This window comes from Trachemys scripta, chromosome 7, assembly GCF_013100865.1.
Source record: "Trachemys scripta elegans isolate TJP31775 chromosome 7, CAS_Tse_1.0, whole genome shotgun sequence".
Taxonomy (NCBI): Eukaryota; Metazoa; Chordata; order Testudines; family Emydidae; genus Trachemys; species Trachemys scripta.
The window spans coordinates 99274431-99301196 of NC_048304.1; the positions used below are offsets into that span (position 1 = coordinate 99274431).

Here is a 26766-nt window from a genome sequence, read left to right on the forward strand (position 1 = left end):
ATATAAAGGATGCAAGATTAATTCCCTTGGGTTTGATAAGGATTAAAATAACTACTCCTTCTAGTAACGATTCTTTTAGTTGTTGTTCTTTTAAGTTTGCACTTCCCACCTGTAGGGGAAAGGTGAGGAAAAGGTTTGAAGAATGAAAAACCTTCAGCCTTTCTTCAATTTCGAATCCACAATATTAATGATCGCCAATAGTACACAGGCTGTGATGTGCCCAGCTGGCATCCCCCAGAATGATGTGCTTGGTGCTTGACTAGGGTGACCAGATAGCAACTGTGAAAAAATGGGACAGGGGGTAGGGGGTAATAGGTGCCTATATAAGAAAACGTCCCAAAAAACAGGACTGTCCCTATAAAAATGGGACATCTGGTCACCCTATGCCTGACTATGCCATAGAGTACTTACTTAGGGCTAGATTGAGCCTTTTGGGTCAGCTAAGAGTAAGGGGCCAGTCAAGAGAGCCCTCAGAAAAGCATAGCTCCTTCCTGCTCCACTTTTGCCCTAGGGGGCATTTCCTTTACTGACTGGCAGGTGAGGATTGGTGGACAGCCACAGTTCTGCTCATCTCCCACCCACTTGCTCTCAATGGGTAGTATAGGGTGTATACTCCCTGCTTCCTCCCCATGCCCAGAGTCACAATCAGCAGAGGCAAGGGTAGAGGGGATTACTCTCCTGCAAGGCCACATTAGAGCAGGTCACAAACAAGCCCTTAGTTTACAAGCAATACAATATTTTTATAGTCCTTGACTTTTAAGAGTCACATTCAGCAATATTAACACAGCATAACAATTTTGCAACACAAAACTCTGGCAAAATACTTAAAGTTCTTTTCTTTACACCAGGCTTCTAATGTTAGCAGTACATAGGAAGATTCTGGCAGGCACCATTTCTCTCTCCTCCTCCTCCCTGCCCCAGTTACATGCTATAAAGCAAGGTATTCTTGAACACGTCATCAGCTGACAGCGTTTGCTCTATTAGTGAAAACTATACATGAGTGCATTTTGGGCCAGATCCTCAACTGGTATAAATCAACATAACTCCATTAACTTCAGTGGAGCTAGGCTGATTTACACCAGATGAGGATCTGGCCTCTACATCCATTTAAGAAATTTTACATTATGAAAATTGTTTTATTCTAGCTGGAAAACTACTAGCAGCGTTACAGCTGCAGAGGCATATTACAAAATGTGTCAAATGTTTAGTTGAAGCTGGGATTTACTTTGTGCATTTAACAGGCAAATACACTCACACACTCTCCCTTAACTTTAACTGATTCAACAGCAGGAGTTGAAAAAATATTATTTCACAAACAAATCTGTGCCAAACCTTCAGCTTCATTCCCCATCCTCCTCTTTGTGTGCGTGTTACTTTCTAATCCCATTGTTCCATGAAGACTTGGTCAGCTCTGCACAGCTGGAGCACTTGTCTCACAAGCCCTACTTCTTGGCTGCAGGTTGAATCATGGTGCTCCTACTCCACATCTTTATCCATTGTCATCTCGATTTTGTGTGATTGGATATAATGGAATGGTTGTGTAGACATGGTCATGCACATGTGGATACAGTGCTGCAGTAAGTAACTTAGGTTCCTTTTCTGGCTTTTCTTCCATCTACCTTTCCATGGCCCTCTCTTAGATCTGGTTAATTTGGTCTCTCAAAGTGTTTTGCTTCAGTATCCAGTTCCTCTCAAACATTGGTTCTTACTCTCTGTACCACAACATAATCTCTGCCATGAATGAGGGACTGCCCAATGTCTCGGTTCTTCTGAAACATGCATCTGCACCAGTCATAGAGCATTAGGTTTGTCTCAAATGCAAAGAAACTTTCAAGGAGGTGTAAGAGTGCCATGCTTTCCTCTCTGCATCCCTTCTTCTCGCTTCCAAAGTGGTGCTGTTACAGATTGGGCCGTTTACACTTTTAACTTGGTGTACTAGCCGAGTATGATTAGACAGTCCCCCAACCTGAAGCAAATACTCACCAGCAACCACACACCACACAACAAAAACACCAACCCAGGAACCAAACCCTGCAACAAACCCCGATACCAACTCTGTCCACATATCTATTCAAGGGACACCATCATAGGACCTAACCACGTCAGCCACACCATCAGGGGCTCGTTCACCTGCACATCTACCAATGTGATATATGCCATCATGTGCCAGCAATGCCCCTCTGCCATGTACATTGGCCAAACCGGACAGTCTCTACGCAAAAGAATAAATGGACACAAATCTGACATCATAACATTCAAAAACCAGTAGAAGAACACTTCAACCTCCCTGGACACTCAAGCAGACCTGAGTGTGGCAATTCTTCAACAAAAAAACTTCAAAATCAGACTTCAACGTGAAACTGCAGAACTGGAATTAATTTGCAAACTGGACACCATCCTATTAGGCCTGAATAAAGACTGGGAGTAGTTGGGTCATTACAAAACCTAAACCTAATTTCCCCAACACTAATTTCCCCCTACTGTTACTCACAGCTTCTTGTCAACTGTCTGAAATGGGCCACTCTCATTACCACTTCAGAAGTTATTTTTCCTCCCTTGGTATCCTGCTGTCAATTGAATTGTCTCATTAGACTGGCCTCACACTTGGTAAGGCAAATCTCATCTTTTCATGTATTTATACCAGCTCCTGTATTTTCCATTCCATGCATCTGATTAAGTGAGTTCTAAGCCCACGAAAGCTTATGCCCAAATAAATTTGTTAGTCTCTAAGGTGGCACAAGGATTCCTCGTTGTTTTTGCTGATACAGACTAACATGGCTACCACTCTGAAACCTTTCCCCTTACAGTTTCAATTTGATTCCCCTGCCCTTTAAAGTTGGAGGTGTTCTTAAGAACAAGTGGACTCATATCCAGAACAGATCTTGTTTTACTCTGAATAGGAGACTGTAAACACTCTTTTCCAGAGACCCCCTCTTTAGAGAGATTGCAGCCAACTGTCCTATCTCTTGCCGATGGGGCTCTGCTCCTTGTCAGCAGAGATTGAAGTGTTCTTCCTTTGGTGGATCAGTCATAAAGTGAGGATGTGAGTCAGCAGATGGGACATGTGGGCTGGGTTCCTGGAAGTTCAGAGTGGGTGCCTTTTACCTATTCCAAATAACCACTGCAGAATTCAAGGTCACTCCTCACATTGTGTTAAGCTATTTCTATCTTCATGTTTGCTGACCATAGGTAGGAGGGACTGAGGGATGACCTATTTTACCTTTAACTTCTCTCCATCCTATCAGAAGTATTTCTTAGAGGTGTTTTATTGCCACGTGTGCCAGGAAAGAATATCTGAACAGCTGAGGAAAGAAACCCATGCAGATCAAAGGTACCTGTGTCTGCCAACAAACCAGGTTGCATTGTAGCAGGTGTTTAGGAAAGCCATTAAGACCACTCGGGGTGGCAGAAAGCATGTAGCAGGTAAGTGCTGCCCATCGGCAGTTGGTATCCAGGGAGGCCCATATAGAACAATGACACCAGCAGGGGACTGAAGGCATTACCACAGTCAATGCAAAGAAGCTCTCAGCACACCCTCCCTGAAAAGCATAAACCATCATCAAATGAAAAGGCATTAGTTGAATGGTTATCAGCTGGTGTACCTCACTGATTTCAGGGGAGCTACATTGATTTATACTAGCTGAGGATCTCTGCATGCCCTGAATCCCTTGTATAGTGGCTCCATACTAGTTGCACTGCTGAAGAACACTCCTTGGCCACAAAGGCAGGTCAGGATTTGCTCCTTAGTGCTAATAATTCCAGTTCCCAGCCACCCCTATTTCCTCAGATAAACAGTAAGAGCCTGATTCCAAGTTACTCTATTCCTTGTAGCTGGAGTTGAGGGGTGGGGGTGCTAAGGTGGCTTTATACCATCTTTGTGCTCCCCAAATTCTGGGCCCAGGAGGGGCCTACCAAACCCCAGTGTAAGTTAGACCCTCAGGACTGCTTTAACTTTTGCTGTGCTTTTTTGTGGCTCCTGTAGCCCTAGGAAGCAGAGAACAGCCATAGGGCAGAGCACTCAGGCCACATCACGTGCTAGGATACACAGGCAGGAATTATTTATTTATATTACCGTAGCATCTTGAAGCACTAGTCATGGACCAGGACCCCATTGTGCTAGGAGCTGTACAAACACAAAACAAAGAGACAACCCTTGCCCTAAGGGATGATGTAGAGCCAAAACACCAGCTGTACCTGAGATAGGAAGGGCCCACACAGCAGTATTTATGGGACCATTTCTGCCTGTTTGTGCTGTCTGAGCACAGTAAAGGATCCTTAGTGTAAATAAAAATCAGGCCCTATTTTTCTTCTTTTAAAATAAATCCTGACAGTGAAAGGATGAAATTCAGTTTAGCACTGAGGGTTAGGTGCTCACCTGGTATAAATCAGTACAACTCCATTGAAGTAAGTGGGGGCCATGTCACACCAGTTGAGGATATGGCCTGAGTCTCCCAGTGTCCCTATTCCATCCCACGTTGTCTTGGTTTAATCTTATAAATTACATTTTATAGAAAACTGTATAAAAACATTAAGCCTCATAAAACTTAATACTTGACAGAAGTAAAGCTCTAAGCATAGTACCTAGCCGTAGCTATAGAATACATTTTACTTAACTGTAACACAGAGTGTGGGATACTCAAAGCTCCAATCTTAATCCTTACCTATCACATGCAATAAAACCTCAGACCTGGTAAGGCTTAACACAGAATGAAAGAGAAAACTAAAGCTCAAGCCTTAATACCCAACTGCAGAAAAGTGGGCATAGTTTAATGCTACTTTTACGTTTATAAAACATTTACAGATGGTTGATGGGGATCAGATTCTCAGCTGGTGTTAATAAGTGTCACAGTGCACCAATTGACACCAACTGAAAATCTGGATCAAATATCAGTTTCTGCTCTCATTACTTGGCATTTGTGCCCATGTAACTGGTACTGGTATCAGTGGTGTTAGTTCAGCTCTCCTACTTTCAGCCTTCTCCCAGGAACCAACCACAGCTTCCCTCAGGGACCTTCCATAGTACCATGGTGTCTGGAAGCTCCCACTTGCCTCTTTTCCTGAGTGACCCGGGCCGGTCCCACCTACCCTCTTTTCCTGCTCTCTCTGTCTCACCAGATCTTCTCTCCCACTAAGGCCAGATGCCCTCTTTTAAACTCAGAGTGAGCTAATGAGTCACAGCCGCACTGACCCGGCTCCCTCTAAAAGGGCCAGTGCCACCCTGTGAGAGTCCCCTTGCTCTCTTTCTTCTCACTTATGCCTCTAAGCTGTTGTTTCATGCCTTCCTTCTCGCTCATCTCCTACCCTCTTGTTCTCTTTTCCATTGGCCCAGTGTTCTCTTGAGCCTCAAATTTCTCCCTGTGGTCAGTTGTCTCCCCACATATTTCTTTATTAACAAGAAAAGGGTCATCACTAGCTACTATTTTGTACAAGGCCTCTTATCTCCTCTGCTCCCATGTCTTGCATAATGCCATGGTAAGCAAATGCCATGGTCTTTTTCCTATGGCCCTATGCAGCATGTAGTTTGAAGGAGGTGTTGTTGTGCCTAAGATCTGCTGTGGCTTTTGTTTAAGTACAGAACCTAACTCTCAGTGTGACACACAGTCACAATTAAGGAGCATTTTATAAAGTACAAACCACATTCTGACAGTATTGCATTTTAACAATGAAATTCTAACATAAAACATTATTATTTGCTTTACTGTAATAATTATTATTAGGAATAGTAACCTCCATGTGTAGATTGAGAATAGTGTATTTAAAATAAAGCAAAATACATGCATTCAGCTGCGTTCTACAGAATAAACACTCTAGATACAAGCCATAGAACTATAACCAAATAATACTAACAAGCCATCACATCTTCATCAGAGTATCATGCCAGTTTGGAGAAAAAAATGTCTCCAAAACCCTTCTTTGTACTGATCATACTGCGGAACAGATTCTTCCAAGTAATATCATAGAAAGCTCCCAAATGCCATAGTTTTAAACCAATAACCTCTTCTAGAAAGGGGTTCTTTAAGGAAAAGGAATAAAGAGTCACATACTAAAAGTTCTAAGTGCTAATAGTTCCAGTTCCAAAAGCAACCCATGCTTGGGCCAAAAGCTCAGCTATATTCCTGAACTCATTGGAAATCAGGCTAGGTCACCATGAAGTTGCCTTCTGCGAACTTCAACCTAGGTTGTAGACCTAGACTGATGAAATTCACACTGGTAGACAGGACTAATTTCTAACCCACTATTTTTATACATTTGCAGGTGTCCTTTAAATTAATACTACTAACTATATAATCTGGACACCAAAGTTACATGTGTTGAGCTCTATTCACTATTTGTTGGCATCTAAGTTGTTAACTATCATTAGAACTGATTTATTTCCTTTCCTGGGGAAGTGCTAACATGTCTCTGCTGTGACCACCACATGACCATTGCGTGGTGTGAAATCACCCACCTTCTTTGGGAAGGAGGGAACCTTTTCTTTTTTCCTTGCCTGTGATCTGGGGGAGTTTGGGACACCAAACTGAGGATCTGTTCAACTCTGTGGCTTATCACTTGTGTGGAGAAGATGGCTAATCATTCAGGAAACTGACCAGTGGAGTGATCTATTCATCTACTGTAGTAAAAGTAGGAAAATTCTCCTAGCAAAGTATAAAGACAAGTCAGTCTAATGGCTATTGAGCAAGTGGTACTGACATAAAATGTATCATTTCCTGAAAAAGATTTGCAGAGAAGCTGACCCAACACTCTTCTAAACAAAATTTAGCTCAGCATCTAAGAGCATTCAAAATCCAAGATATCCTGAATGCTGATCTTTGACCTTTATTCCATCATTTCATTACAGCTCCCCTCAAGTGGCATTGGTGAGTACTTTGCATTCTGGCTACCCCACAGAACTGGTCATGAATAAATCCTAGGTGCTTGGTCACTGCTAGGCTATTATCACATCCTTACATCATCACAGTTAGCCTGACAAAAGGTGTAAGACTGACTCTGACCAAAACCCTCCCACTTTCAGCTTCTTGTGTGATATGTTCTTTTTTGTGATTGTTGTGAAAGTTGCATGGCATATATAAATTGCATTGTGTAATTTTGACTTCTCGTTTAATGCTTTCAAAAACTGCACCTATTGGGAGCTCAACTGAGTTGCTAATGAATAGCTAATTTGCCTCTTTGGGATGCTAACACAAATAAGCTTAATTTTTCTCACATAAATAGCACTTGCAAAATTTGTAAAACAGAACTTGTGTGGAAAAGGTATTTGTTCTTTTCATCCAATTTAGTAGCGCTCCAATTTTCATTCACTGAAAAAACAGATGATTTTAATAGCCATGCACTACTTAGGAATGGTCATGGGCCAATGCAAACATTATCTAGTACCAATAACTTACTCCTTTTAAGATGACTTCACAGCTGTATTTTTAATAGTATGTGTGATTCCTTAGTGCTTAAAGTGGTTCATATTATATCTTTAATTTCTTTTATTATCTGCCAGCATTCCCTGAATTCCTGGGCAGCTAATACTCATTCACATTGCCAGTCAGTCGGACTACAGTGTACTTCCATTAGTCTCACCTATCTCTTTTTCTTTGTGGATGCAAATGGGCAAAACAGAACAGCATTAGATAGTGTGGACTAAAACCCAATGTGCATTTCTAATACTTTTTTTTTTTTCGGTAGAAATAAAAGGAAAGTGAAATGAAAGAAAGCAAGGGGATTCTTACACAATGTGGAGCCACCCTGTTACACAAAAATGAAGGCCGTATATTAGACAATTTCCAGCCTATAAGAAGGGGAGAGGAGAACAAAAGTCTGATAATTAGAGAGTGTAGTAGGAAGAGAGCCTGAGAAACAAGCTCTTGTGTATTAGAGGCCTGGTATGAGGCAGGACCTGCTTGCAGACTTTGGCAAGAAAAGGGCTGATAATGCAGAAATACACATTTTTAAGAAGTGCTAAGCACAAAGTACTTACGCAAACACATTCTGATATTAAGTGGTACCAGAACATTCCGATATTAAGGATGGTACAAAAACTTTCCCCAAGGGTAACAGGAATACACTGACCCCTCCTAAAAGATAAGGGCAGGATGACAGTACATAATAGAGATGTTTTGATTGAACTAACATGTCAAGGAGATGGGTAATAATTAGCCACGTCAGGGGGCAGTAACTAACTATGTCAGAGGCAGTACTAACTTGTTTGTATCAGGGTATAAAAATGTATCTCAGAGGGAGTATCTTTGTCCAGCTGAGGATGGAATGGAAAGTTCCACCATTTACTGAGCTGCGTCCATTGTTATGGGCATACATCCTCATAGAGTTGTCAGGTGCTATTACCGTGCTTTGTCAACAATAAACCTGGCCTGGTACCTTCGAACGTTAACAGATCTTGTGGTAATTGGGCGGTTCGCTCAAGGTCTGCTGTGCCGGCTGTCTGTGCAAAGCTGGGGCAGCACACAGGGAAAACACACACATGCAGCCGAACATGTAACCACAAAGTGTATGTTGTTATTTTCAGAGTGGCCTCTCCAGATGGTGCTCCATTGCTGGCCCTCTTCTTCTCCACCTCTGTTGGATGCTTCCAAAACCCTTCTCCTTTCAGGTCACCTCCAATCTCCCCTCTCTCTCCACAACTTAAGGTGTTTTCTAGCTCTTCTGTTCTAGGCATGCTCACTCTTCATTCCTGCCAGGCTTTTACTTGATCCTTTTGTTTTCCCAGGCTCCTCCCTTTGAAATCCTTATACTCTGCTCACTAACATACTTTCCTGATCCTTTTGTAGCCCCTCCCTCAGTCTTTCACTAGTTTTTTAGTGGGCCCACTACTTTCTTTTGTAACATTTCTGCAGATCTCGAATGTCTCTCTCTCTCTCCTTCCACAGAAGTTCACATTTTCCTCCAGTCTCTCCACATGCATCCCTTGCCAATTCTCTATTTCTCCTAACATCCCTGCTCACACCATCCTCATTCCTCTCAGTCTTATCTCAACCTTTCAGCATCCATTGTGGCTGCCATTGTCTCTTTCCATTATCTCTGAGTTATTTCATGACTCTTCTCATCTCATTCCTATACCTCTTGTTCATAAGTTCTTCCATTAGCCATCCACCATCTGGGTTCATTCTTGGTCTTCTCTCTGTGTTCTTCCACTGGCATGGGTCAAAGCTTTGGAGAAACAGCCCCCTTTTGAGATCCACATAGAAGCAGGTAATTGCTTCTAAGTTGTAGCTGTAAATTTTCTATCAATGAATAGAAACTGTTAACATTTTTGGCAGGACCTCTCCGTTTACTGTGGCCATATAGTAATGTTTCTGTATCAATAATTACAATGTTGGGTTTGTTATACCAATGATTTTTTTACTATGTTAGCAAACAGTAATAATATAATATAATCCTAGGTTGAAAAGAACTATTAATTTACCTTTTTTTTACCAGATACAGAACTCTCTCTGTAAAAAAGAAACTTTGATGGTGTCACGCTGGTCAGTCATATTTTCTATTATAAAATAATAATACCTTAATTTTTTATTGAGTGCTTTTCAGCCAGAAGAATTATCTAACTCTTTACAAACTTTCTGTATACAGGAATCAATTTGCATCCTAGTATAATGCAGAGCATTGGTGGAGTGGAACTAAGCAGCTGTTTAACATTATAGTAGAATATGTCAAAAATATTGTATCTAATTGCAACTGTTGGACGAATATACTGTAAGTACTGCCGGCTAAGTGCAATTATCCAAATAGGAATTTAGCCATAATACAGTTTTGAAGAGGCACTGTCAGGTCAAATTTGGTTCAGCACTTAGATTTTGTAAAGATAAGTTTTTACAAAAACGAAAATCAATAGATTGTTCCCATTTCTTTAATAGAACAGGAATGAGTCATTTTGTAAACAATGATGAACCTCACCCTATGTTATTTACAGCCCAATCATTGCAGCTTTGTGCTGGCAAAGTAGACAGAACATGATATTGACTATGGTATTGGCGGTCCCCCAAAATTAATCCAACTAGCTTGTTTTCATTGTTCAAACTGAGAGAATGCTTACAGTTAATAATACAAACAGTGAAATGTATATACGATCTTTAAAATTTTGCCATTTTTAATTTTCAGTAGTGTTATCTGTAACGTAGATTGGAAACTGATAGATTTTTTTTCAATATGGTTTTTAATTTGACAGTGTGAAAATTGGGATGAGATATTTAGAGACAAATTTCCAAATGACTCTCATCCTGGCTTCCATTTGTGTGCACGCAGCTTTATTCATGAAAACATTTGCACACATGTATTTGAGCATTGGCAGCTGTTGGCACAAAGTAAGATTTTTTTTACAGTGAGATATATTTTAATTATTTTATTTGTGAGTGGAGAAAAATGTATACTTAGCAGCGTTTCTTATCTTTCTAGATAGCATAATTGGTTTGAGAAAGTACCAAACATTATGTTAGATCATTTAAAGTGCATTTTTAAGTGCTTTGTGCATATAATGACTCATTACCTACAAAGCATACATTGAGATATACCAAAATATTGACAAAAATGAATCCATATTTAAGATCTGAGTTTTCTTAGAATCATAGAATCATAGAATATCAGGATTGGAAGGGACATCAGGAGGTCATCTAGTCCAACCCCCTGCTCAAAGAAGTACCAATCCCCAACTAAATCTTTCCTCATTTCCTTTCACTCTTCCCAGAGCCTTCCAGATGATGTTCACTGGACATTGCATCATGAAAGATTCGTCACATTCTAATTATATATGGGTGCGAGCTGCCAAGTTCAAATCTGATCCTAGCGTGAATGTTTCCAAAATTCTAGGGCCTTTGGAAATGGTAGCAAGGCTCAGCCCAGTGTCATAGATTGTAACTGATCCATTGGGCAAGTGCATGGATGGGTTATTGTAAATGCACCAAGCTACTCTTTCCCTCTTTGTGCATCCTACTTGAAGATCAATCATGACTGCAGTCACTGAACTCAGGGAGGAGCAGAGAAGCCATAGCTCTGTCCCCTTCCTTCACAGGGGAAGCAGGCTGCACTATTCTAATGTATGCAGCACACTCATTTTACCAGAACACCAGACTGCTTAGGAAGGGATTCTACGTCTCTGAGGCACAATCCTTTAAGTAAACTCGTCCCTATCCTGTGATGCAAGCAGTGGACAGCTGTCCTAGGTTGACCCAGACATAAGTGTCCAGTGTCCAGACCCAGATATGGGCTGGAACTTTTCCCAAGAGTCCGGGCTTTGTAGTCAGGGCTGAAGCTCATCTCTATCTAGACACTTGAGGCCCAATCCTGTTCCTGATGAAGCCTTCAGATCAGACCCTTGTATTTTTATATGTCCATTAGTAGGACCATGGTGGCAATGCTTTATTTTTACCTTGCCACATTTTCAGCTGTTGTATTGTATAACTGCGGAATAAAACAGAGAAATAAAAATTATGGAGAAACACAGTTCTGAAATATCTGGCGTAGGGACTAAAAAGAGCGCACATTGTAACTTGACGCATAATAATCCTGCATACAAATTATGTGCAAAAAAACAAAGAAGAAAGAAATGGTATAAAATGAATTTTAGCTGCTGGCAAAGTGGAGCTGTAAATCCACTGTACTTGACAATATATTGTAGTACATTTTATAAAACAATGAAATCTTAGTTAATAGAGAGCTCACTGCAGCATCTACTCTTACATCTTTGTGGGGGTGGGGGGAGAACATCAATTTTTCAGGTGGATTGCGAAGTGAGAGTTTTAATGAAGTTCTACAGCAGCATAAAAACTGCCGTTCTGCTTTTCATGCATTCCTTGAAATTTAAAGCAAACAATCTGAACCAAACAAATCAAAATCACGGCATGTTATCCTCAGTTATGAATCATACTTAGTTATTTGATGCCAGGAAGACTCCCAGGGGAGGATATTTGTCTCTCCTGACAAAAGGGACTGCTTTCTGCCCAGCAATCCCCCACCCACCATCCGCTCACTAAAAGGGACATACTGAAAATGAGCTTTCAGAAAGTCAGTAGGAATAATTAACTTAGTTGTTTCATAAGAATCTGACAAAGGACCCCTTGGAGCATTTCAACCAAACAAGATGGCAATTTTATTAACAATTGAATGTCATTAGATTATTTTGCTACATTCCATTTTATTTATAATTTATAAAAGTTTTCAGGTTCCCCCTCCTCCCCCTTTAGGTTCCTTCAGTGAAACCTCAAGCCAAACCATTATTGTACTTACAGATTGTGATTGTCAAAACTATGCCACACTGAAGTCAAAGTAGTGGGTGAATATGGTCCTGTGAATAGGCAACAGCTGTCATCTTCCTGCTTGTTGGGAGTATGTGTCATGGAATTCTTCACTAGCATTTATATATGACTCAGGCTAGTACAAATCATCCAAAAATAATAAGATATTCGAGTGGTTAGGGAAAGACAGCTTTCTCTTGTCACTTGCAAAAAAGTGAAATCTCCAGAGCATATATAATTGTACTAGGCAAGTTTAGGATTTCTATTTCAGAGATAATCACATATTCGGTAGAACTGTGTTGTCATTTTTAGAAATACTGTGCATTGTGCACAAAAAAAGTGCATTAAAAAAAAAAGTTGCAACTTGCTTTTACCTTATTAGAACCTCAGCTGCCTAGCTCGTTCTAAAAGAAGTTGGTGGAACTGAAGAAAAATAAGCAGCCACTCATAGAACTTCAGTTGTACCTGAAGTAAATGGATACTTCATATTTAATTTATTAAATGCAACATTTCTTTACAGATTAGCTCAAGGGCATATGTAGTTGATGTGCATATTTGAAGTTATATCTTGACTATGGACTAAAATGTGCTTTTAGCTCATTTGTAGTCAAGGATACCAAAAAAAAAAAAAAAAAAAAAAAAAAAAAAAAAAGACTTTTTATGTAACAATGCCGTTTCAGACATATGAATTTTGGTCTTTGTAATAAATAACTATAATATTGCTTTAGGAATAAAACTTCCTAGGAATTCCCCAGATCATGAAACCATGTCCTGTAGTTTAATTGCCAAGAAAACAAATTTACTGTGCTTAAAATGTGCTCACTTTAATCTAATCTTGTGTATGTATTTCTCATAGACAGAGGTTCATATAATAGTTTTGTCTGTATGTGAAAAATGTAGATCGGTTGTCAAAAACATCTCAGAAATATATGCTAGCTCTTAGAGCTGTAGTCTAGCTGTGTGTTGCAACTCGAATATTTATTAAATGTTACTATTTAATACTAAATCAAATCATTGGGTCCTTACTCAGGGCCAGACTGTTCCCTCTAAGTCTAATGGGAAGGGAGCAGGAAAGGAGGTAACTCAGCAATATTCTCCTCTTGTGGCTCCAAATTCCCTCCTGCAAAAGTTAGGGTTTGTCACACTGCAGAAGGAGCAAGGTTCTAGACTTCATATTCTGCTGCTCTCATGGATCCACAAGGCCATCCTCATAGTGGCTCTGGGCATGTCCATTGGTACTGAGCCTTCCCCAGCTCCCTGGAAGCATGGTCAGAGCTTCCTCTAGCTGAGAAACCCTGGATCCTTGCTTACAAAAGGGGTTCACAGCACAAAGGGAAGGGAGGGATAGCTCAGTGGTTTGAGTGTTGGCCTGCTAAACCCAGGGTTGTGAATTCAATCCTTGAGGGGCCCACTTAGGGATCTAGGGCAAAATCAGTACTATGTCCTGCTAGTGAAGGCAGGGGGCTGGACTTGACTCAATGTCCCTTCCAGTTCTAGGAGATAGGATATCTCTATTTATTTATTATTTAATTTAAGAACTTAGTGAACATTCCCATAGAATCCCAGCAGGTTGCCAGGAAGGATGATATTCCATGGACTTTCAGAGAGCCTGCTGCAGGCTCCCACAAAGAGGAGATGCTGCTATAGGGGAGACTGATTCCCTCTCTCTCTCAGTACTTCTCTGAGGCCAGGGCTAATCAGCGTCTGGCCCAGAATATGTATCCATTTTCATTTGTCAAAATCCTACTGAAGTCAATGGGTATTTTTCTGAGAAAGAGCTGAGTGAGGACCTCAGGATTGGGCCCTGTAACAATATTTTGTATTTTGGTCCTAATCCAAGAATCTTTTGCAGCCACTGGGCTTTGGATCAGGGCCCCAGAAAGGAAAGATGTTTATTTGGTTTAAAGAACTGGCCAGGGACTCAAGAGATCTGGGTTCAATTCCTGGCTCTTCCGTAGTCTTCCTGAGTGACCTTGGGCTCTCAGTTCCCCATTGGTAAAATGAGGATAGTAATACCTCTCCATCTCCCAGGCATGTAGTGATGATACATTTATTAATATCCAGTGTTCAGTGATGACATATCTGCCGAATGGGTATCCCCATGGGACACAATCTTTAACATCTTTGTAGATAGTGTTGGGTATATGAAATGCTGTCATGCAGGCTGGTTCCATTATAATGGCCCTGAAATATTGAATCTCCTTGATGTCAAGTGATAAGAGAATGCAGCACTCTTAGCTGACCTGCACTCTAGGTCAAAAAAGGCCAGATAATAGGGCAGCTTGCAGAACGCTCTAACGCAGACTCCAACAAATGCAAAATATGTGGTTTGACTGTAGAGCAGAGGAACTACAGGCGCTTGCTGATAATCATGACTTGAAAGGTTTCTATGAGGTGGTCAAAGCCGTGTATGGGTCTAATCAATCTGCCTTAGTACCACTATCAAATGCTGATGATGAATCTCTCATCACAGATCGTATTGCCATCCACCAATGGTGGTGTGAACATTTTAGCGAACTACTTAATCATTCATCTACTGTTAGGAGTCGCTGGATAATGTCCATAAACTGCCTACATCTACTGCACTTGCCTATCCACCCACACAAGCTGAGGTGTTGATGGCTGTTCAAGTAATGAAAAATAATAAATCCCCTGGTTCCAATGCCATTCCAGCTGAGGTTTTCAAACATGGAGGAAATTGTCTCAATTGACAAGCTCTATGAATCTTTTTACATGAAGTTATACTGTCACAACTGAAAGATATCAACATTGTCACTATTTATTAGTGTAAAGGCTCAAAGAGTGACTATGGTAACTACCATGGTACCTTTTTGCTCTCCATGGCTGGCAAGATTCATGACATGCTTTTCATCATTCATCAATTTACAGGAAAAATGTTGTGAATAGCACCAACATCTTGTTTCTCAATCTAACTAAGGCATTTGATATGGTCAGCTGCACTGCCCTCTGGAAATTGCTGAGTAAATTTGGATGTCCAGACAAATTTATTAACATCATTCAGCAATTCCATGAAGGCATGGCTGGAAGAGCTAGTGCAAACATAGCTATTTCCAATCATGAATGGGGTGAAGCAGGGATGTGTCCTCGCTGCTAGCTATTTTGGTCTTTTCTTTGCTGCATTGCTAGAGGAAGCCCTTTGTGATGCTTCACATGGTGTCTTTATACACTTCTGCACTGGTAGGCTCTTCAGTTTTTCCCATTTACATGCAAACACCAAGATGATAGGAACATTGATCCAGGAACTACTCTATGCCGATGATTGTGCCTTGATGGCGCACTCTGTATCTTGCAAACTACTTTGCTGCGGTGCCTCATAACTTGGGCCCCACGATCAGCTGAATGAAAACTGAGGTTATATACCAGCCAGCTCCTAAACAACTTTATCAAGACCTGTCAATTAGACTGGAAGGTACCACGCTCTACGCTGTCAGTTTACTTATTTCAACAGCATGTTGAACAATGAAGCAACAATTGACCATGAATTAAGAAAGACAGTGCCACATATGGTCGCTTCTATCACTTAATCTGGAAGCAACATGGAATCTGTATCCAGACAAAAAACAAAGTCTATGATGTCTTCATGACATTGCTCTACTGGTGTAAAACATGGACCTGTTTTCAATGACACATTAAAAAGCTTGAGAGGTTCTATTTGCAACACCTACAACGATTGCTGGACATCAAATGGCAGGTCCAGGTTTCCAACACTGAAGTTCTGGTGAAAGCTGGTTTGGTCAGCATCGAGGCTCATTTGGTCTGTGCCCAGTTGAGATGGACTAGCCATGTAATTCGAATGCCTGAGACCCATCTATAAAAATAAGTCTTATATTCTGAATTAAGCTCTAGCCATCGTAAGCATGGAGGTCAGATGAAATACTTCAAATACACCCCGAAAGAAAATCTGTGCAAGATGAACATTTCCTATTCAACCTTTGAGCAACTGTCGATTGATCATATTGTGTGGCAGCACGCCATAAGGGTGGGTATCCACAACTTTGAGAAAAATCACGTGGAGCAGCAGGAAGCACAGCACAGAAACAATGTGCAGGGCAATCAACACAACTAGGCAAATGGCTCCGTGGCCAGTGGAGTAATGTTGTTCTTCCCGAATTGGTCTATGGAGTCATGCAAAGACCCATTTGAACAAAACTATGATTGACAACATTGCCCTCGAAATTGAGGTGACCATCATCATCATCAGAGATAATATGTCTGTTAATGTCATTGAAGTATTCAAAATCTATGGTACTGGGAGATATATCATTACTTAAGTAGACAGAAGGACTACATAGCACCTTTCATTTGAGATTAATTTTTGGAGAGATTAGATCACAGCAGTAATTTAATAATCATAATTTTATAGTTGCTATGGCTGCTGACATAGCAACATTGCACTTAATTAAAGTATTAGATTAACACTCTCACCACTCCCCATTACTTTTCGTTATGTCTCTGGAATCACTAGCAGCTAAAGTATGGATGGATACAGAAATCCAGAGAATAGAAATCAGTGGCCCATCCTTAATGTGTTGGCTTCTTGATAGAGCAAGTAATAGCCAAACTGGCTGCAGCACTTGCATGCACAGTAGTAAACTCTTCATATACAAGAACAGCAGCCATCTATAACTATGGATTACAAAAGCATTGTGATATTTTTAGCAGTGGGACTTGTTTGTATTGTGTCCTTGAGCCCTCCCTCATACAACCTTTAATACATGAATGCATTCATTCACTGTCCCCTTTTTGTAATAGGTTAAGTTTTTGTGTTTTGTGGGTATATTTTTTTTTACTTGTGTTACACCAGTTTAATATTGGTATGTGACTTAACAAACTGTTATTTATATATTACTATTCATGTCTATAAGTGCCTATCCTCATACTCTATGGACATTATCCTGAAATCAATTGAGTTTTAGTTGTTTTTTAAAATCTCTATATACATTTACAATTTTTTAAAAATTAGGCACACTGCTAACTATACTAGAGAGCATTTTCAGTGCAATTTGTGGGTGAAAGTCAAACAACATCAGCTGAGAAAGAAGACTTGGTAAAGGACTGTTCAGAGGCCAGTCAGAGTCTCTATGGTCCAACACATTCTGTGATACCAACACAGAATACCATACCATGCTATACTGTTGCCTGCCCAGAACTGGGCCCCGAGATGGCAAACAGGGGTTCGTTGCCCGGTGTGCTTGGCACCAATAAAGACACCGAGGGGAGAAAGCAAGCCAAGTTTATTTCAGAGTTCTGAAATGGCACTAGGAGACCAGCATGTCTCAAATCAAGTGCAGCACATACAAATAAAATTTTCCCTTTTATATTCCAAGCTGTTTCTGTGCAAGCCTTTGTCTGTTACTCCCTTACCCCTCCCTTCCAGACAACAGTTACAGCAGGTACACAGTGTGCATGTTAGAAACTTTCCCTTCGCCTGCTTATCTCTTGGCCTTGCAAGGCCTGTTCACAGCAGTCTGAGCAAAACAGCAGCTGTATGCTAGAGAAAAGCCGACCCTTACATTTCTGCTTCAACATGTAAGCAGTTAGCACAGAAGTAGGTGAGAGTTCACAAGATGAAGTTTTGTGGTTCAGGTAGGCCCAGAGCAGAAGAGCTTCATCGGCAATTTTGGCCTTCCACTCTCCCGAGTTACCTGGTAGCTATGCCTAGTGACACCAACAATACCATACTCCACATGTAGTGTCACTGAAATCAACTCCTCATGGAGTGAGGCATTGCTCACTATCAGAGTATCAGAGTTGGGTTCTAGCTGGATCCTTTTATTTTTGTAGATAGAGAGTATGAGACATCCAGGGACCACGATTAAAAGGAACTTCAGGAGTCAGAAACTAGAAGATTCTGGCCATAAGCAGGCTAAGGGGGACTGAGTCCCTATAAAGCAATTAATTTTAAAGCTGATACAAAGGGCCCACCCCACTGTTTTTTTTTAAACAAAAATCTTCTCTGGAACATACTGATCTTTTGGCAACAACTTGTCCAACTGGCAAAATGTACTTTTTTTTATCAGTTACTCATCTCTTTTCCTTTTTTTTTCTTTTTAAGTTTTTTTTTTAAGAAGTTGGTAGGAAAATATCTGGAAATGAGAAACTAAAACTCTTTTGTTTTTACTTTGTAGTGAATTTTGACCACTTCCAGATACTCCGAGCAATCGGGAAGGGAAGCTTTGGCAAGGTAAGTTAGAAGTTGAATTTATTCATGAGCTCAATACGGTGCATTGTAACTAAAAACAAATTATTCACAAACTATTTATTGTAGCAAGAATAATAATCCTGAAAGCAATTTTTTCTTGTATGATGGGTGGTAAGAAGAGGTGGGCAAATTTTTAGTCAAGAAAATATTTCACTGACATTGGCACATCTGTAAACTTGCAGCATTTTTGAGATGCTAAGTTTCAGATTTCACACAATTCATTTTTAACTACTAGAATAACTGAAAATGTCATGGCAAAACTATGTATTGTATTTTTTGTTTCCAAGCTGGGTTTGTTGGTTGTGATTAGTCATTATAATCTAGGTATACTTGGTCCTGCCTCAGTACAGGAGGCTGGAGTAGATAACTTCTCAAGGTACCTTCCAGCCCTACATTTCTATGATAAGTTCCATGGTACGAGATCTGGTTTCTTAATTGGGTGAGCTGACATCATGTGATCAGGAGGGTTCTCAGAAGCCATTTGGTCTCCATTTCTCTGAGCAACTAGTTCTAGTTAAGGGGGCTGTTTGTTTGTTTTTTTGAGAAATAATAAATATGTGTGGGGTATGTTTAAAAATCAAAATGGCACTAATATTTGATCCTTGCTTTGTTTCCTAATTTATATATCTTTGTCATCAAAATAGATGAAAAAGATATATAAATTAATTATAAAATAATATTGTGTGTGTGTTCATTCTTTCCTGAACAATTATTACATTTCTGGTGTTGCCTGAATTACATGCGTTTTGGCCACTGTGCTTCTGTCTTTGATATTTATGTTCTGCTCAGTTTATTTTTCACCACATCTATGAAGTACACCATATGTGTGTCCTTGCATTAAGGGCATCCACCCTCTAACTTTGAGCTGACAGGAGCTTGTTGCAGTGCTTCTGTTTCATATTTCTTCTGCTGCTTACATCACATTTAGTTTACCGTATTCTAAGGGCAACTGCCCTCTGAAATCTCCTCTGATCAACTGAAGCATCTGCGAACAATTAGGAGAAAAAGTAGCAGTAATAGCAGTGGTTTTAACACGTTGGAAAAATTGCCAAATATGGCTACCACAGCACCACTACATGACAGTTTGCAAGTGTGAAGCTTTGTGCCAAAGGTGAATTTCACAAACTGGTGTCTTATGAGTGAGGGCAGGGAAATGGGTCCTTGAAGTTTTGCAAAATATGAAATGTTAAAGTTGTTGCAAAGCACATAACAGATGAGCAAAGAATGCTGCAACACAGTTTTCACCAACTTCACCTGCTCCTAGTAATAACCTAGGAAACAATCAGAGTACTGGCAAGGAAGCTGTTATTTTTTTCTTTTTGTTTTTATCAAATACTGAGGGCCAGATTCTGACTGTCTCATTTTGGTTAGCACCTTACTCCGTGAATATCTCCATTGAACTCACTGAGACTATTTGGAATAGAATTACGTTTTATTCAGTGTGAATAAAGGGATCAGAATATGGCCCTTTAAGATGAAACCTGCTGGGCAATCAGTGTCGTTCTCCCATTATTTGTACCTACCTATTACCATGGTATCTGAGCTCTGTAATATAGGGCAAGTACTATATGTGGATAACCAGAACTATAATGCTCAATGTGTACCAAGCGCTATCCTCCTTGCTAAGCTTCAGTAATGTGGTTGGGTGTTAGGAAACTCTACAGAAGCAAAGCTGGGAGGGATTCTCTCCCCGAAGCCCCGTGGGTCTCATTTTGCCACTCTGACCATGTTTTCATACAGTTTTTTAAAACTGTACTTTAAAACTAGTTAAAATCTACAGAGTGACAAGACAGAGGAAGCAATTGGGAATGAAAAAGAACAGCCCTTGCCTTGATGAGACATGACATAACTTGCAAAAAATTACAAAAGTTGTATCGACCCAACAAAACAAAACAGCCACTATTTTAATGTCTCCCAACAAAAATATTATCTTGTATTTCCTCTGTGGATACACAGCAACAGGCCATTGACCAACACTGAGAGCTATCAAATCCATCATTCTGGCACACTAAGTACTGGATCCATTCACATGGACTCCTGCTGGATTCATTGTGAGTCTACATGGGATGGGGGCTCGTAATGATGTAGCATCATAGTGAATTATTATGTAAGTCAGAGAGGAGGTTGTTCTAAAATGAAAACAGCCATGTTTTCAATCGTAGGTTAAAAAATAATTAATGTATCAAGCAGAAAATAATAAACGTGAAAAGGTAAAATGTCATGTTTCTAAGGTGGTGTTACAAACATTGGAGAATGAATAAAAAACTGTAGAGGGAAGAACCTCTGATGGTGTAAGTTGTCATAACTCCTTTGAAGTCAATGGACCTATGTCAATTTACACCAGTTGAGGATCTGTCCCTAGATTTGTAAAATATTAAGGGAAAGTCCTCTGAAATTTTCAGTGGTTAGGCAGCTGAAGTGCTGTGACTGCTGCTTATGACATTGATCATACTTGACTTACTGTTACCTTGTGTTTCCTGCAGTCTGCCTGTTGCATCCGCCTGTTGTATCCACCTGTTATCTCTTGTCTTATTTTGTAAACTCTTCAGGGAAGGGACCATCTTTTTGTTACAGTGTTTAGCACAGCAGGGCTGGGACCTTTAGGTGATTCTTCAATAGTTCTTCAAATAAAGAACTAAATAAATTAACCAAGGTTTTATGTAAAGTATGTCTTGCTCAAACATACAGTGGGAAAATTAGTGTCCAGAAGGTTAAGAGTGCCTATTAATGTTACAACCAAGGCATTTTAATCTTGTTAATTAGCTTCCATTTCTCAATCTTGAAAAAATATACTTTATTATGGTTGTTTAAGCTTTTGGGTGATTATAGCTGAAATTTAATTATGGTCTTTGAGAATATATGAAGTTACTTTGTGTTAAGTAAAATAGATTTAATATTTTAAAAATCTCCCCTGTCAGACTTAACCTGATACACTTAATGTAATTTTCTTAATTATTTAAGGATATATAAAGTGAAAAAAGCCTGTTATTAGCCATATAAAACTATGCCAGAGAAGTTTAAGCATAAATGTTTTATTGTTGTATCTATAACCCTCCTTCACTATTTAATTACTATAGACATAGCGACAATAGAATTTCCATCAAGGCAAAATGACTGAGATAAAGAGATTTTTTTTTTTAGTGTGACAGGAGAGGCCTACAATTTACTTTGGCCGTAAAGGTCTGAATTTCTTGAACAACATCCTTTAATTTTAAGATGTGTTTAGGGTGCATTGCTAAATAGATAGATTTTATATTTAGATTTCACTTAGTATGTGATAGTAACAAGTGCAAAATTAAGCAATGTAGCCCCTCAATTTGTTACCAAAGATCAGAGATATGAAGGTGCTGAAATACTTATACCTGCTTGATCATAAAAGGTATTATAAATGTCCTCTGATGACTCTGTCATGTTATCTCGCGTAGAGAACTAGGCAGAACAAAATGTCTGCCTTGCAGCCTATAAGATGCACAGTGATTTAGATCTGTAGGCTCTGGCAGTATCTTCAGTTCTGCCCCTAAAGAGCACATCAAGTAACGTTGCTAACAGATATTTTTCCTTTTAGAGCAATTTACTGATTCTGGAGGCTGTGACCAGCTTAACATCAGTGCCTGCTGCCGTGGTAAATGATGCATTGTGTCCTTAGCTTTCAAATTTAGTTTGCTTTTGTGAAAGCAGTATATATAGCCCACAATGGGCAATGGAAGTATTCCCCGATGGAAAAGCACCAAAGAGCTGATGTAATTGGCCCTACTCTGCCCCCTCTAGTAGGTCCCAGCATAGCAGTCTTGCCAGGGCTAGGTACAGTAAGACTGCAATTCATGCTGGCCTTAATGTCCACAGAATGTGACATAGAAACATCCAGATCACATTCACCCCTTTTCTGTAGCCACCCTCTGCTTTACTTAGATTGTAAGCTCTTCTGGGCAGAGGCAGAGGCTGGTTTTCTTTGTTGTGTGTTTGTTCAGCACTTAGCACAGTGAGGTCCTGGTCCATGACTGGGGCTCCTAGCTGCTCTGGTAATACAATATAATAATAATTATAATTATAACAACAACAAGCTGGTAACAGGGAGGAAGTATGGCACACAAACACCTATTATTACTGTATACCATTGCAGGTTCATTTCTGTACTGGGATGACTCTCCTGGAGCCAGGTTTACCGCCACATGACATTAGCAGTTTGCTGCAAGCAGCCATGCTACACCCAATAATCTGGCCCAATGTTGTTTACCAGATAGTGTTACTAAAACTATCTTTAAGAACTACACAGGCAGGAATTTTCACAGCTAGGTGACTCTGGATTTTCACTTTCAGGTCATGACACAAATTTTAGACATGGTTTGAATCTCAGATGTGAGGCCATGCTTCGCTGTGTGGTTGCATTCCTTAGGGAATTTTTCAGTGATGTGTGCCCTTGTATCTGAAATGAGAACGGAGCTGTTTCTCTCCATTCAGTGCTTTTTTCATGGGCAATGTGTTCTGGGCAGGGAGCACCCAGACTTTGCCAGTAAAGGGTTGCATTGAAAACTTGCCTAGAGCATGAGGGCTGCACCGTTAGTAATTTGCATTAAATGGAGCAGATCATTTTTGAAGGTGTAACCCATGCAGATTATGAGTTCCAACATACAACATGACCCTCAGAGGCTAGAGGCCAAATTCTGATCTCAGCTATCCCAGTGGAAATCTGGATCACTCCTCCCACTATAGTGTAGTTAACTGCATAATTATACTGGTGTAACTGAGATCAAAGTCTGGCCCTACAAGTACCAACACACAGTGGTCTATCTTGATCTAAGCATCTCTGCACTTGTATCAAGAGAGAGCACCATGTTGAATGGTGGCTGTGAGGTGCTTTGTAGAACTCTAGAGGTTTCACTTACCCAATAGGACCATGCTTTGGCTAGACCAGCTCTGAGCAGCTAATAGAATGAACGCATTTGTTTATTGAGTTGGTTGTAAATATACTGGGTACTATAGAAAATCAAGGAGCCAGGCTGCAGTTCAGAGGCTCCAAAAGGCTATTATTCAGTTCAGAAAACTGAAGAAAAGGTTTGGGATCTTGTAGCAATGAGACAAAAATGAGTGGGTAAAATACAATTAGACATCAGTTCTCTGAGCAGCAGTGAAAAGAAGATGTACTAAATAATATATGTTGGAAATGCAGCTATAATACTCTTCACCAAGAAACCAGGCGAAGCAGAAAGGAAGAGCGTTGTCTATTTCGAAAACATAATTAGGTCACAGCTGATGGGTTTTTTAAAGTGTTTTTGATAAGCATGCATCTAGTCCTGGACATTAATTAGTGGATTTAAAATTAAAAACATGATTGCTCTGCTAATCCAAAAATAATCCAAAAGATGAAAGTAAAAGCTCCAAATATCTTGGAATGTTAGGATCCCAACATATAATCTATTTGTGAGTCATGGAATGGGCTTTGGCTTAATTGTATGACTTCTGTTTCCAGTAGGACTGTGTAACCTTTCAATTCAACATCCCAAAATGTGGGATAGTGAAACAAAATCTGCAGGGACAGGCACCAGTATATGCCAGCATTGGTTCCCACCAGCAAAGTGTGGGCCAGTCTGTTATTAGTAAAAGTTGATTTTTACTGACTAGAGAAGTTAAAGGAACTAATGAAAAATGTTAAGAAGTACTGTGTATTCAAGGTACTTATTAATGCAGTCAAGGCAGAAAATAGGGGAGGGAAAAACACTCAAGCTACAAAATTACATAACAATCATTTTAAAGTGGAGGGGAGGGTCAGTATCACAGAGAGAAAAGAAATTGGGGAGGGAGGTCAATCTGTTATTTCAAGGTCAGTTTCCTATCCTGTGATTTGCAATCAACTTATATGAGAACTAACATGAATTCTTAACCCAAGTGATACATACATACAGGAGCAGCATGGGGAAAAAGGCAAAAGATTTAGTTATTGTTGGTGGGAGGAAGAAAAGGGCTTAATTTAAAATAATTAAAGAGTTTACGGGTGACGCGGAGTGGAAAAAGACTTGGGGATACTGGGAAGCATGAATCTTCCATCTGTTTTGGGCTGGGAAGCCATCAGTGCAACATTAACCTTTGTTACTGTGTGTTTCCTTATTACACACATGATTCGTCATGCACCAGGCTTGCATGACCACATACTCGCTACACTCTTTCATGTACATTGTAACTGCCCTAGTGGGGGGAAAGAATCATGTCTAGCTCTTAGGCACAGTTCACATGAGGAGACCTCATCCTCTGTTCTGAATCTAGCCCCCTCCAAAGAAACAGAGTTTGATTCTGACATGCAGTGACACTAAACATTGTAAAAGTAATTAATCATACTTAAAATGTAATAAAATAAAATAAAAATGTTATCCCCAGACGATACCACTTTAACTTTTGTGGAGCGACTCATAGGAGCTTCCTTTTTTAGCTTTCCTTGTTGAAAGGAAAAATAAGTCAAACCTAGAGTAGCATATCAGTCATCAGAGTTTTATATGTATTTTTAACAACATGCGGTGTTGATTCATATGTCATCTTTCGTAATAATTATTTCAATATGCTGAATTGCCCAAGGTACAGAGCAAAGCTATTTTACGTGAAAATATCTTTCAGTACTAATATGTATTTATGTACCTTGCAGAACTACCCACCCCTTAGATCTGATATTTAAAAAGTGATCTCATTATACTTATTTTTTTTAACTATGTCTGTATTTTATGCAATCCATGTGCTAATATGTGAACTGTGCTTCAGTTCATGAGACATCATGTGAGGCAGTATTGTCTAGTGATAGGACCTTGAGCTGGGCATCTGATGACCTGTGCTCTGTTTCCAGTTCTGTTACTAACCTGTGCAACTTTGGGCAAGTTACTTCACCCCTCAGTGCCTCTGCTTCTCCTCTCAGCCTTTGTCTCTTTCTCTGGAGACTGTGAGCTCTTCAGTGCAAGGGCTGTTTGTTTTGGGCGAAGCACACGGGGGGCCCAAAAATGTCCCTTCTTTTGAAGAGTGGAGGACCTGATATACCTAGGTCAAATGTGTTCATTCTTGTGACCTTTGTGATATTTGCTGAGGATGAGTTTAGTTGTACTATGGTACTATGAGTTGATCCGTGATCATGCATAAGGTCATATTTACTGAAATCGGCATATTTAAATTTACAATGTGTCTTGTCATAGATTTTTAAATAACAAAAATAGCCTAAATTACATTCTTTTAAAATATGCATAATACTTTTTACGTAGCAGATGTATACCAAATCGATTTCTTTCTCACAGACTCTCTTCTGAGCAGATTGGCGTTCAGACACCACCTTCAGAGTAAGTAAATACAGTGGTACCAATGAAAGGATTGTTAGAATTGAATATGAGACAGTGAGCCCTTGCAGGAATGGGAAACTACTAATATCTGTATTACATGTAAATACACCACTCCATGCCATAACCCCTAGCATAACCATTAGTGGAATCCAACTAAAGCAAATTGACAATTTTACCTGTCTCGGCAACAACATCTCCAATGATGGCTCTCTTGACAAAGAGATCACGAACGGGATACAGAAAGCTTCTCAGTCACAGAAAGCTACACAGAAAAGTCCTGAAATCCCACAACATAACCCTCTCAACAAAAACAAAACTTTACAATGCTTTTGTGCTCACATCTCTCAGTGAGACCTGGACACCATACAAATGGCGTATCAAACAGCTAGAGGCCTTCCATATGCGGACTTTGTGCATCATTATTGGGATCCGCTGGCAAAACAAAATTATCAACCTGGAGGTTCTCCAAAAGTCAAATGCCACAAGCATTGAGGCCATGCTGCTGGGTTGGACACATCATTAGGATGTCTGAACATCGACTCCCCAGAAAAACTTTATAGAGAGAATTGACACAAGGACACCGGAATTAAAGCTGCCCCAGAAAGCGCTACAAGGACAGCATCAAGAGTAGCACACACTTTGGTACAATAAAACTGGATGATCTTGAGAAGGCTGCATCAAATAGATTAGCCTGGCAACATACAACACTCAGAACTTTCCAAGCCTTTGAAGAGGACAGAAATAATCGACTGTTAGCCGCAAAGGAAAAGTGTCATCCCACTGCTATAGCTACCAAGACGCTCACCAGTGACTTTGTCTGCCCAATCTGCTCATGACCAGGCGCATCATGCTTTGGACTCAGGCTCACTCCAGAATCCACAAAAAGAGATAGTATGGAAATGTCATCGTCGTACCGATGGACTACGCGAGAAATAGAATTGTGTATGGTGCAACATGGGCTGTTATGGCAGCCACTGCCCCTGCATTCATACTTTCTGTAGATTTG

General features: G+C 40.1%; 1 protein-coding gene across 4 annotated transcripts in view; it reads left to right on the top strand.

Moving 5' to 3' along the window:
* STK32C (serine/threonine kinase 32C) overlaps positions 1 to 26766 on the top strand; it is a 233122-nt gene that overhangs the window by 116776 nt on the left and 89580 nt on the right. For all 4 annotated transcript variants that reach the window (XM_034775989.1, XM_034775990.1, XM_034775987.1 and 1 more), the window contains one exon: positions 18380 to 18435. In XM_034775989.1, coding sequence (XP_034631880.1) covers positions 18380 to 18435 — 56 coding nt within the window. The remainder of the gene's footprint in view (positions 1 to 18379; positions 18436 to 26766) is intronic.